We start from the raw sequence: 12,628 nt of genomic DNA, 5'->3' as shown, positions 1-12,628 counted from the left end.
CAAGGCCCAAGTAACCACAGGATGGTCATGCAGCCAGCAGGTATGAGAAAGATGTCTTCTGCTTGCCATAATACTTCATAATAATAATCTGCTAAATTTGCATTTTGCTCTCACAGAAATGCTCCTATTTACTCCTCATAACAACCCGTTAGGGGAAAACAGGACAAGTATTACTATTCCTTTTTTATAGATGAAGGGACTAAGGTTAAATGAACTATGTGACTTGCTTAATAAGATCACTCAGGCACAAGTAGAGGCAAGTCTTAGTTATGCCAGCTGCTACACAACTGCTTTTTTTTTTAATCAAACTTCCTCAACTAGGTGGCACAATGTTTGGAGTACTGGTCCTGGAGTCAGGACGATCTGAATTCAAATCTGGGCTCAGGCTTACTGTGACCCTGGGTAGGTCACTTAACTACTGCCTGCTTCAGTCTCCTCTACTGTAAAAGGAGGATAATAGTATCACCTTCTTCACAAGGTTGTTGTGAGCTTTAGCACAGTGCCTGGCATATAGTAGTCATTTAATCAATGCCCCCTCCCTTCCCCTGTGCTCTTCCCCTTCCTCCCAGTTTAATTACTGTTAGTAGACTACTTCAGAGCCAGGAAGTCTTAAGTATTACATTAAGAAATGGAAACAGATCAAAACACAGAAATACTGCTATCATACACACATTTGATTTCTGTTACATAGTAGATGAAATTAGCTTGACATATCTAGGCCAACAGCTAACACTTTTGCTAATCATCCTAAAGTACTGCCATGATTGTGTCACTCCTCCATACAAAAACCTTCTGTCACATCCCCACCGCCTACGAAATGGCATTTATATTCCTGATTTGGGCATTCAAAACTCTCTGCAGTCAAGCTCCCATGAAATCACCAAGAGCGAATGTAGAAAGCAAACAGGTAGGGAACCTGTGGCCCTCTAGCTCCTCAAGGGTGCCCCTTTGACTGAATCCAAACTTCACAGAACAAATCCCTTTAACAAAAGGATTTGTTCTGTAAAACTTGGACTCAGTTCAAAGGCTGAACCCAAGGACCTAGAAGGTCACATGTGGCCTCGAGGCTACAGGTTCCCCACCCTTATAAGACAAAGCCATTATAGACACTCATGCTGAGAGGTAAAAGCATCAGAACTGGCCCACAAGAGCAATGGTCATCATCCTAATACTATCTTTCCATGGCAAGAGACTTCCTGGGCAGTTTCTCTTTTTTTTTCCCAAAAGGCACCAAAACATCTCCGGTCATTTTAGGGACACAATCTCTCTTCCTCTATATGTGCTATTATAGCTTTCAGGATATATTTTCCCTCCAGCAAAACCAAAGAGACCTGTACAAGTCTTACCTTGAAAGAAGCTTTTCACCCTGAGATAACTGACACTGAGACGTAAGACTGAAAGCTTGTCCAGTTTCGAAATGATGTCAGGTGGAAAAGGCAGCAGGCTGGCGAGATGATCCAGCTCAGCATTCAAACGATCTCGGTGCCTCTTGGAAGGATTGGACTTTTCATTCCCCACCGCCGGCCTTCTGTGGGAATAAGGCCAGACAACAGTGGTCAACCCTTTCATCATGTGCATTTAGATATTAGCTGGTCAAATGCGATGGCATAATGATTTACAAATAGTCTTCTTTTTCCCAGAGGAGAAAGTATGTTTAATGTCTATCAACCCTATAGAAAGAAAAAAAAAACCCTAGTCTTAGCAGTTCATCCTTTTTTAAAAAAAAGCTCCCGTTCTATAATAATGCAGGTAGCCAGCAGAAATGGGAACTGGTAATACAAAAGTCACACCCAAAAGGAGCTGATTACTATGACTGGGCACCTATGATCAAAAATGAAAAACACCGAACTGCAATGATGATTTTTCCATCATGCTCCCAGGAACCTCAACATCCTGCATGTTTACTTCAGCCCTGGAGCTCACACCTCATAAGTATTCCTAGCCCCTGGGACACCTCCCTGTGACAGGAAAGGATGGAGATGTAGAGTTCCACCTAGAAATTTCATTTAAGGAAGGTACCCTGGTCAGCCATCTCTTAATTTCCCACCTGGCCACACTCCTCTGGACTTTACTATCATCCTTCTCCTTTCACCCATACTAGATATCTCCTCCTTTCTTTTTTTTAGTTTTCTTTGGCTTGCTGTCTTCCCCCCATGAGGACAGGGGCTTGTCTTCCTTTTTTCTAATTTTTTTCAAATTTCCAGCACTAAGTATAGTGTCTTGCATATAGTAGGAGCTAAATAAATGTTTCTTGACTGATTGATGACTGATTTAATGCTATACCTACTTCCTTGGTGAAGGACGAATGCAATAATTGTTTACTTGAACATTCTTTTTTGTCTTCAGTCAAATCACAGTGTGTGCTATTGTATATTATGTTACTCAATGTCCCTTTCTAAAAAGATTTATGTGATACATTTCTTAGTTTAGTTTCAGGAAAAAAATTTGTGTCTGAAAATGATTTTATAGACTTCTCTTTTCAGAAAATGAAAATTACATAATTTGATGTTATTTCCCCTTTTGCTAGAAAACTTAGATTCTAAGATCCCCTTTAATAAAAGGGTTTGTTATATGGAATTTGGATGCAGTCAGGCACCGTGCTTGAGGACCTAGAGGGCCACATGTGACCTCAAGGTCCCAGGTTCCCCCATCCTAATTTAGAACTTGATTCCATATCCAGTTGCATTAAGTGATCTGTCTTGAATGCCTTGACGCATAGAACCCTTTCCATTTTAGTGACTCTATTCTGTTTTATCCTTAAATGTCTTATTTTGCATGGCATTTTAACTTCTTAGCTTTCTCAACTCTTCTTGGAAGACAGTTATAATAAGGAGGGAGGGAGGGAGGGATGGGGAGAGGGAAAGGGAGAGAAAGAGAGAAAGCTGCACAAATGAAGAAACAATTCAATAAATGAATACAAGTCTGGTCTGTAGAACCTTAACTAGGAATAACTACTCTGGGTCAAACAGCATGAATGAACAGGACCTAGTACAGCAGAAATATCACTCATTCAGAAGTCAGAGGACCTGGGTTAAACTCTCCTCTCATGTTTATTAGTTATATGACTGAACAAGTTGCTCAATCTCCCTGAACCTCAGTTTTCTTACCTGTAAAATTAAAGGGTTGAATGAGGAGGTGGTCTCTGAGGTCCATTCAAGCTTTAGGTCTATAAACCTACAGGCACCCTCAGTTAAGGTAAGGGATTGTGCTTAGAGAGGCTGCCAAGTGCAGAGGACAGGAGGAGGCAGGGAATTTCACTTTAGGCAGATATGTGGTAGCCACCTATTTTACCTAATTATTCTCTCCCACTATACACCACGTTAGCTCTGTTGTTTCTATACTGCGGAAGGGCAGTGAGAACTGTCAGTACCTCTAAAAGGAATACTCTGGAGCAAAGTCAGGAGCCATCCTACCCTCATTACCATTCTGCTGCTCTGTCAGATTGATTCCCCATTGCTAATGACTGACTGTATTCTATTGATATCTTGCTAGCTATCCTCATCAACTCAACTATAGTAACACTCAGTTTTCTGAAAATCAGCCTTCCAGTGACCTCAAGCATTGAGAATAGCCTCCAAACCAAAAATCCGATAGAAAAACAAAACTTACTTATGAAAGCAGAGAAAATCTCTGAATTATAATGATAAAATAACTATCAAATTATGCTGGACAGTTGAAGATTATCCTCGTAAACAATTTATACAATAAAAGCCACACTGTAAAGACAAACAGCTTTGCAACCTGAAAGATTCTGATCAATGCAAGGGCCAACCACAATTCCAAAGGACTGATGATGAATTATACTACCATCCTCTCAGCAGAGAGGTGATGGGCTCAAAGGGCAGACAGAAAAACAAATTTGTTTTGCTTGACTATTCATATGTTACAAGAGTTCTGTTTTTGGTTTTTTTTTTTTAATTTATTTACAATAAGGATTAGGTGGGAGGGAGAGAAAATGCTTCTTAATTGAAAAAAACCAAAGATTATCCTCAACATAAAGTGATGAGTTGATTCAATGGCTAGAGGGAAAGGAGTCCCCTTTAAAGAGTGTTAAAAAGCAAACCACCTGACACAAGACTCTTGGCTGCATAGAAAAAGAGACAGAAGGCGAAAGAAAGCAGAAAGAAGGAAGAATGTGGCAAAGTGAAGAATTAATGAGATCAGAAATGGCGACGGCAGCAGACAGTATAAGAAATGACAAGGGAAGAAAGCAGCAGACCAACAGTACAAACCATTAGGATAAGCTGCAGGAATGAAAGAAGAAAACAAGAGCTCTGCAGTTCCAAGAAGGGGAAGGAAATGGCCCCACTTATCTCACTTGTCCTTAAGGGGAGGCTCCGATGCAGGCACATCAACTACAGGACTGTCCTGCAGTCTTTGAGGGAGAAAGGCAGGGAAGGAGAGGTATATTTAGTGAATGAAAGTCCAAAAGGATCTTTCAATTGCCTCACAGGACATCACTGTACTTATTTGTGAACAGGCATTTTTCAAGCACTTACTGTACGTAAAACACTTTTGGTAATTAACCAGGGCTACACTGAGAACAGCTAGGTGGCGCAGCACAGAGAGCACCAGGTCTGAAATCAAGAAGAATCATCTTCACGAGGTTCAAATCTGACCTCAGACACTTACTAGCTATAAGTCACTTAATCCTGCTTGCCTCAGTTTCCTCCTCTGTAAAATGAGTTGGGAGAAGAAAATGACACATCACTCTAGTATCTCTGCCAAGAAAACCCAGATCGGGTCACAAAAAGTCAGACACAACTGAAACAACTAAATAACAATACTGAATGATGAAAAATATTCTAAATCTGAAGGCATGTTGGCCACACTTCAGCTGCAAGCTGAGCTATGACACAGCCAAGGCATCACAGCCCACAATGAATCAATCAACATATCTCTATTGAGTACAACTCACTGTATGAGGAAGCACGGGGATGATGGCGCCATGTGTCCAGTACTTTCCTCCATTATCTAATTTGATCTCCACAGCAACCCTATGATTTCATGCATCAGGAAACTAAGTCTCCAAGAGATTGTGACTTGCCCATGATCACATAGCTAATAAATGTCAGAGCCAGAATTTGGCTGCTAGGTGATGCAGTACATGGGGTGCCAGGCCTGAAATGAGACATCTTCCTGAGTTCCATTCTGGCCTCAGAAACTTGCTAGCTGTGTGACCCTGGGCAAGTCACTCAACCCTGTTTGCCTCAGTTTCCTCATATATAAAATAAGCAGGAGAAGTAAATGGAAAATTACTCCGGTATCTTTGCCAAGAAAACCCCAAAGAGGTCACGAAGAGTCAGACATGAGAGAAACAACAAAAGCACCACAATAAAATCCAAGATTTGAATTCAAACATCTCCTTGCTCTGAGGCCATGTCTCCCTTTTACTAGCCATTGGTATACTGAACAGAATACTGGATCAGCAGTCTGGAAGACTTAAGTTTGAATTGCTGCCTCTGATACTTGTGTGATCCCAAGCAAGTCACTTCTCTCTCTCTCTCTCTCTCTCTCTCTCTCTCTCTCTCTCTCTCTCTCTCTCTCTCTCTCTCCTTCTTCTTCTTCTTCTTCTTCTTCCTCTGTAAATGGAGGGTTAATAATGACACCTACTTCATAGAGTTGTACTTTTGAGAATCAAATGAGATAATGCATGTTGGGAGTTTTTCAAACCTTAAAGTACCACAAAAATATTAGCTCATTTTAATGATAACAATGATAATGCTTACACAAATGCCAACGTGAAAATAAGTGTATTTTAGAAGCATTCTGACAGTATGGATCATAAACTTCATCTAATGAAAAGATCACAAAATGCCTTTAATCCAAAAGCAGAAGATCTGTATGAGCCAATACAATTAACTGAATGGTCAGCATTTTCTGAGTGGAGTCTCTGCTCTTTCAAAGGGAGTCCTGGTGTAGAGCTGGACAAAGCCAATTACTAAATCAGGAATCCACAGAACAATTTTGTATCTATTTCTGAACATAATCCATCCTCTACACAGTTGTTCAAGGCTCATGAAACTGATCTCTACTGGTGAAGTTGGCCAGACTCCATCCTTGTAGGTGACTGTTGAAGCACATAACCTAGGATTTGAGAGAATACGGACAGGCTGGTCGTTTTCAGTTGTGCTAATTTTCTGTGAACCCCTTTCAAATAATATAAGTTTCTTAAAGGACAGGGATTGGTTCATTTTGTGCATTTGTATCCCCATTGCCTAGCACAGCACCCAAAAACATAGTAAATAATAATAAATTTTGATGACTGACTAAATAACAAAAATACAGTCTCTGGCAAATGGAAAATGTCAATGTCTGGGAACTTTCACACATCTACCTGTGGCTTACAGACCACAATACTATGAATGCACAATTATGGAACGGCTTATTTTATGCTAGACTGTATCTTCTTTTTATATCTTCAATAACACATCATTTCAGAACTTATTTGAGGATAGCAAAGTTCCCCTGTAGCTGAATAGTTAACCGTAAAGTTCACCCTGAGGAAGCAAGAATTAACACCTTGTAATCAATATTTACCATCTTTTTTACCTGGAAACTGGCAATGATACTGCACTGATTCAAACTATGAGCAAGGGTGTTATTCAGAACATGAAATGCTTTAACAGATGAGATTTCAATTTCTTTATAACTTTTTAAAAATGTTGCTTGAGCCTGAAATTCTGTTGAGTGAAATATTAAGGAGGGTTTGTAGAAAATTCTATCTGGGTGTCAGGCCCAAAATATCATCTCCCAGTGGGAACAGGGTAGCTTGTGGTAACAGAAAAAATACTGGCTTAACAACCAGAAGTCAGGGATTCGGGTCCATACTCTGACCTTTGAGCCAGGAGGTGCACAGGGCAATGGAATGCTGGGCTGGGAGTAAGGAAAACCTGAGCTCAATTCAGCCCAAAAAAATGACCTAGCTGTGTTACCTTGGGCAAGTCACTTAAACTCCTATTTGCCTCAGTTTCCTCAGCACCTGCCTCCCAGGGTTACCATTTGGGGCAGCTAGGTGACAGAGGGGACAGAGAACTAGAGGATAAGAATTGGGAAAATCTGAGTTCAATTCAGCCTCAAAAACTTCTGAGCTGTGTTACCTTAAGCAAGTCACTTAAATCCCTGTTTGCCTCAGTTTTCTCAACTGTAAAATTGGGATAATAACAGACCTAATTCCAGAGTTGGTACAAAATAACATTAGCATTGCTGCTGGAACATAATGGCACTATATAGTGCTAGTTGTTAGCAGAATAATTAAATAAAAATAATAATTTGTCAGTAATAATTTAGCAAGTCACTGAATCTCTCTGAGGCCCACTGTCTTTGGAGGTAACATTCCTTGCCCAATGTTGTTGTGACATAGGGGCTAAGGTGCTGGAACCTGGAATCAGGAGACAAACTTCAAATTCTGACTGAGACCTTTCCTAGCTATGGGGTTACGACTGAGTCATTTAAACTCTAAAAGGTTCATATGTAAAATGAGGATCTTATCTGTCTAACTCACCTGAGGAGGTGAGGAAAGTGAGCCTTAAAGCACTACGTGAACACAAGTTATTATTATCAACTAAGATATCTGTAAAAGTACTTTCTGAACTGTACAACTATAAAAATATAATTACGATGATAATAAAGAAATTGTAGGCTTCGAAACAATTTTTTAATTTTCATCCTTAAATAATGTTGAGATGACTTTGCTTAGTTGGGTAGTACACCCATCTCTCTTTAACCTGGTTTTACTCTCCGCTGCTTCTGTTTTATGAGGCAATGCTGCTCATCACCTTCCTGCCATCTGCCTCTGCCAGATTTTACAAACGTGTTCATGGTCTAAACTGGTGCTGCCTTTGGCTGCCATTGCTCTCCACTTGGCAAGTGAGTCTCGCATTTTTCAAACTAAGGTGCTTTTAAAAAAATAAACTTTTTTATAGTTCTTTATCGTTTTTAATAGTTCTTTTTTCTTTCTTAAAGTTCCTTTTCACTTGTTGGCAATCATTTATATTGATAAAATTTCCATATGAACTTATAGTCAATTTTTGCCATGTATATATCATTTTTTTGTACCAACAAGAACTTTTTTAATAGGTCCAGATTGATTTGTTTCCACTGCAAGCCATATATTATTATTTCTTCTAGCATTTTACTCATTTTGATCTTTGTTATACCAAATCAGAAGTCTGACTATAAATAGCCAGCTGATTCAGGAATGACTCTCGTATTAGTAATAAGATTTACATACACACACACACACATACACATACACACACACCCCCTCTTAAAACATAATTAATTTTATTTTTTGTGATATTATTTGGTTATCATCATATCCAGTACCTACTCTGATTCTTTTCTCAAAGAAAATATTCACGATATACCAACGTGAGATTTCTGTGTCATGTGTAAGTCTCTGGCCTCTCCTGACTTCTGATCCATATCTTCTAGTACATTTCTCAACATCCTTACTATTCTCACCTTTGCACTGAAGTCACCTTGTATGAAAGTATGTGTTGATCTAATGGGAGGGTCTAATCAAGCTCTCCACAGAATTCTTCTGCCCCATCATTTACAACAGATGTTGGTGCAAAAGTTGCAACTATTTTCACGGTTGTCTTTTTGCAAATACTTATTATGAGCAGCACATTACTAGATGATCAAATTTTACCCAAAATGATGCTTCATTTTGCCTTTCAATGCATGATAAAACTAATTCCATCAATTCCTATGACCTATGAACCATCCTTCCATTTAAATGCAAACTTTTTTCTTTTTATAGTGAGAATGTCAAGGTTAAGAGGACAGAGGTTCTCACCACTCACTGGTCATTGGAAATGGATTTCATATTTAAAGTAGAAAGCTATGTTAAAGTTTCTAGATAGGTAAAAAATGTGTGATTCTTAGCACCATGTGTCCCTTCTCTTCCACCCTTCTGCCACCACTGCAAAAGCAAGTGGAGGTCAAGTAGGAATGAGGGTCATTTTGTACTTTTAGTATCATGGATTACCACAGCCAAAGAATCAAGCAGCCTCTCCATGTTTAAGGAGGTTAATCCACAGAAGGCAGACTCAGTCTATTACTGAGAATGTATGTGAAGCTTTTCTACCCTAGTAGAACCTGTCTCTCACCTTTTTGTAGCACTCCTACTTGACTGTCACAATATTTAACAACCCAGGGTCACCTCCATATGATGGTGAGTTATTAAAGTAGGAGTTTGTGAATAAAAAATGGGCAGATGAAAAGAAGAAAAATAAAAAAGAACTGCAAAGATTTTTCTAACAAACTATTTCATGTTTAAAGACAATAGAGCCACTACTCTTGGGCTTACAGGGAAGATAGCACTAAACAGGTGAATCAAACCTATATCCCAGTGTACATTCTTGAAATGATAAGGGATGCTCCTCCATTGCAACACATGGGGTAAGTGAGCCATAAAGCAGGGTTACCATTACAAAGAAGTTTGTTCACCGTGTTAGTCATCAGCACATTGTGGTCCTAGAAAAGAGTTCTGAGAGTCCCTTGGACAACAAGGAGATCAAATCAGTCAATACTTGAATTGATTCAGGCTATTCACTGGAAGGTCAAATACTGAAGCTGAAGCTCAAATACTCTGGTCATATAACACGAAGACAGGACTTGTTGGAAGAGACCCTGATGTCAGGAAAGATTGAAGACAAAAGGGAACAGGAGAGGATAGGATGGAGAGACAGTATCATGGAAGCAACATACATGAACTTGGACAGATTTGGGGAGCTAGTGGAGGATAAAGGGATATGGTCCATGGGATCACAAAGAGTCAGACACAACTGAATGACCAAATAAAAAGTTTTAATAACACATGAATAACAAATATTTTTAAATTAAATTTCTAAATAATGTCAAGAGTACACCAATACCAAAAGTAAAGAAAACTGGTAAACAGAAAACTGTATGACTTCTAAGTCATTTATTCTGTACTACCCTGGAGGTCATAAGCCTGAATAGCTGGTATTCCATCTTTATGAGAAAGATGCAAATGACCACAAAGGGACTTAAAAAATATATTTTTCCCAAAAGGAGTGAATGTCACACATTTATAAGTAAAAGAGAATTTTAATGACTTGTTTTTGAGAATGTCAAAATATCCTCTAAAATTACTGGAGAGACCTTAGATTATCATCAAAGAGTTGGAGGCAAATGATCCTCTGTATGCACATCTGACTAGTTTACCATCACGTGCCTTTTATAGATAGCAAGTTCTATGGAATATCTTGGTGTCAAAACCTATCTATCCAGTCCTGTACGTTACATTGTAGTTTCAGCACAGTACCAGCATAACTGATGCTCATAATGATGACTCTAAATTATCAAGAAAACATTAACTACATGTTAGTAATATAGAAAGGCAGAAAGATAGAGTTGATAGTACGTAGGCTTTGAAACAAGGATAACGTAGGTTCAGATCTTGCCTGTGATACATATTAGCTGTGAAACTCTGGGTAAGAGTCACGTCTCAGTGTTCTAGGCAACTCTCAAGACCACAAGCTACAGAGAAGGAGGTCCCAATCTTCATTGATAGAGGGAGTTTCCTTACCTAGGAGCTCTTTATACCAATGAAGTCAAGTATTTAGTCCCTACTCCTATGTTTAAACATCTTTCACAGACATTTTTCTTAAGAGAGTTTATTTATTTTTTATTATTTATAATATAACATAATATGATATAAATATTAAATATTTTAAGGTTTTAACACTGAAGGTATCATATCAGTAATCCAGAATATTTACTGAATATTGAACACTAGAATTCCTGAACAATGAAAGACAGTCCAGAATATGTTTTATCTGACTAAACTTAGCATGGAACCACAGGCCAAGAGCTGGAAGGAACCTGAGGTATCATTTAGAATAACCACATCATTTTACAGAAAGGTAATCGAATTTGGAGAAGTTAAAAGACTTGCTCAAGTTCATACAGGTAGTTAGTGGCAGACTCAAGATTCCAGTTCACAGCTGGAGAATTCAAGTTCAGGGTTCCCTGCACACACACACTGAATTCTAACTTCAACTCCTCTGATAAAATTTTTCAGAGAATCCACTGTGTTTCACAAAATGGGGGTACAACCTTTTGTGGTTCTGGGAAAAGGCTACCTACATATTTTCTTTTATTTTTCAGTGTACCAATTCTTAACACAAACACAAAACTTACCATACAAACTGAGCTCATTATATAAACAAATCTGCTTTATTCCCAAATTGAGTTTTTCCACATGAACCAAACAATACTGTCTAGTTGGAAACATTTGCTTTGCACTTACTAGATTTTTAAAGATGTACCGCAATTCAGGGAAATAATGAGCTAAGTAGATGCTGGGAGGAGATGCCAATTCAATGGCTGAACAGAGTGAGGGAAAAAGAGAAGGGGAAAACAAAATGTCAGGGCTTCCCAATTCTACATCTGTAAACCCTCTCACATGCACCTAAAATTCCTATCCTTTTTGTCAGTGTTCCAGGAATGAATAATTTCTATTTTCTCCACCATTTATTAATGCTGCACATTTCTCCTCTTTTGAAATTCTAATTGTCTCCTATGAGAGATATGCATTGGTCAGATATGCATCATCTAAAGACTCATGGAGCTGGAAAAGACCTTTCAGAGATCGCATTATCCAGTCCCCTAATCTGACAGAAGGAGCTGCACATCATATTATTCAGAACTTAATGATGGTTTAAATAGATAAGTCAAATTAAATAGAAAAGACTGTTACAGGTCATGTTGCCCAATCCCCTAATCTAACAGAAAAAGCTTCACTGCATATTGTTCTGAATTTAATGATGGTTTTAAATACTCAATTGGCTCTTCTCAGCAATGCAAGGTTCTAAGACAATTCTAAAAGTTTCATGACGGAAAATGCTATCCACATCCAGAGAAAGAACTACGGAGTCTGAAAGCAGATCAAAGCGTACTATTTGCCCTCTCCCTTTTTTGCTTTGTTTCTTATTTCTAGTGGTTCATTCCACTGGTTATAATTCTTCTTTACAACATGACTAATGTGAAGTTTAATCTGGATGTGTATGTAGAGCATATATCAGATTGCACGCCATCTAAGGGAGGAGGAAGGGAGAGAAGGGGAGAAGATTCAAAACTCAAAAAGTTTGTGGAACTGAATGTTATAAACTAAAAATTAATTAATTAAAAAAATAAATAAGGAAGTCAAAAATACAAAGTTTTGGTTAGATCCAGGAACGGTACCTGAATGGAGCAGGGAATGATATCACAAGGGATGAGATGCTCTCCACCTAAAAGAAGCCAAATGCAATGGTGGGAAGGTAGTTGTACCTTCGCTTGGTTTCTCCTCACTTGGAATGTCTACCCCACCCCATCAGCCTAACTGAGGCTACTCAAAGGCCCAGCCCAAGCTTCACTTCCATGAGACCTTTCTCTTCTCTCATTCTTTTCTTCCCTGGGTTCTTAATGCACTTACAGTCTATGCTACAGAGACAAAATTCTCTGGTCTTTGCCACCATGATCCAGTTCCCTTTTCCCTCTGCTTCCAAAGCACCCTCCTCTCATTAGTGAGTCTCCATTTTGAGGAGGGGCCCAGACCAAGTACCTTTCATTCTTCCAGCTTCCTTTTATGTGTTGTCTTTCCCCAATATAA

At 38.9% G+C, this 12,628-nt stretch overlaps 1 protein-coding gene across 2 annotated transcripts in view; it reads right to left on the bottom strand.

Moving 5' to 3' along the window:
* Positions 1–12,628, bottom strand: part of AHRR (aryl hydrocarbon receptor repressor) — a 253,907-nt gene that overhangs the window by 223,031 nt on the left and 18,248 nt on the right. For both annotated transcript variants that reach the window (XM_072605304.1, XM_072605305.1), the window contains exon 3: positions 1,347–1,528. In XM_072605304.1, coding sequence (XP_072461405.1) covers positions 1,347–1,528 — 182 coding nt within the window. The remainder of the gene's footprint in view (positions 1–1,346; positions 1,529–12,628) is intronic.

The sequence above is a fragment of the Notamacropus eugenii genome, chromosome 4 (assembly GCF_028372415.1).
Source record: "Notamacropus eugenii isolate mMacEug1 chromosome 4, mMacEug1.pri_v2, whole genome shotgun sequence".
In the NCBI taxonomy this organism is placed as follows: domain Eukaryota; kingdom Metazoa; phylum Chordata; class Mammalia; order Diprotodontia; family Macropodidae; genus Notamacropus; species Notamacropus eugenii.
This window is presented reverse-complemented; position numbering and strand designations above follow the sequence as displayed.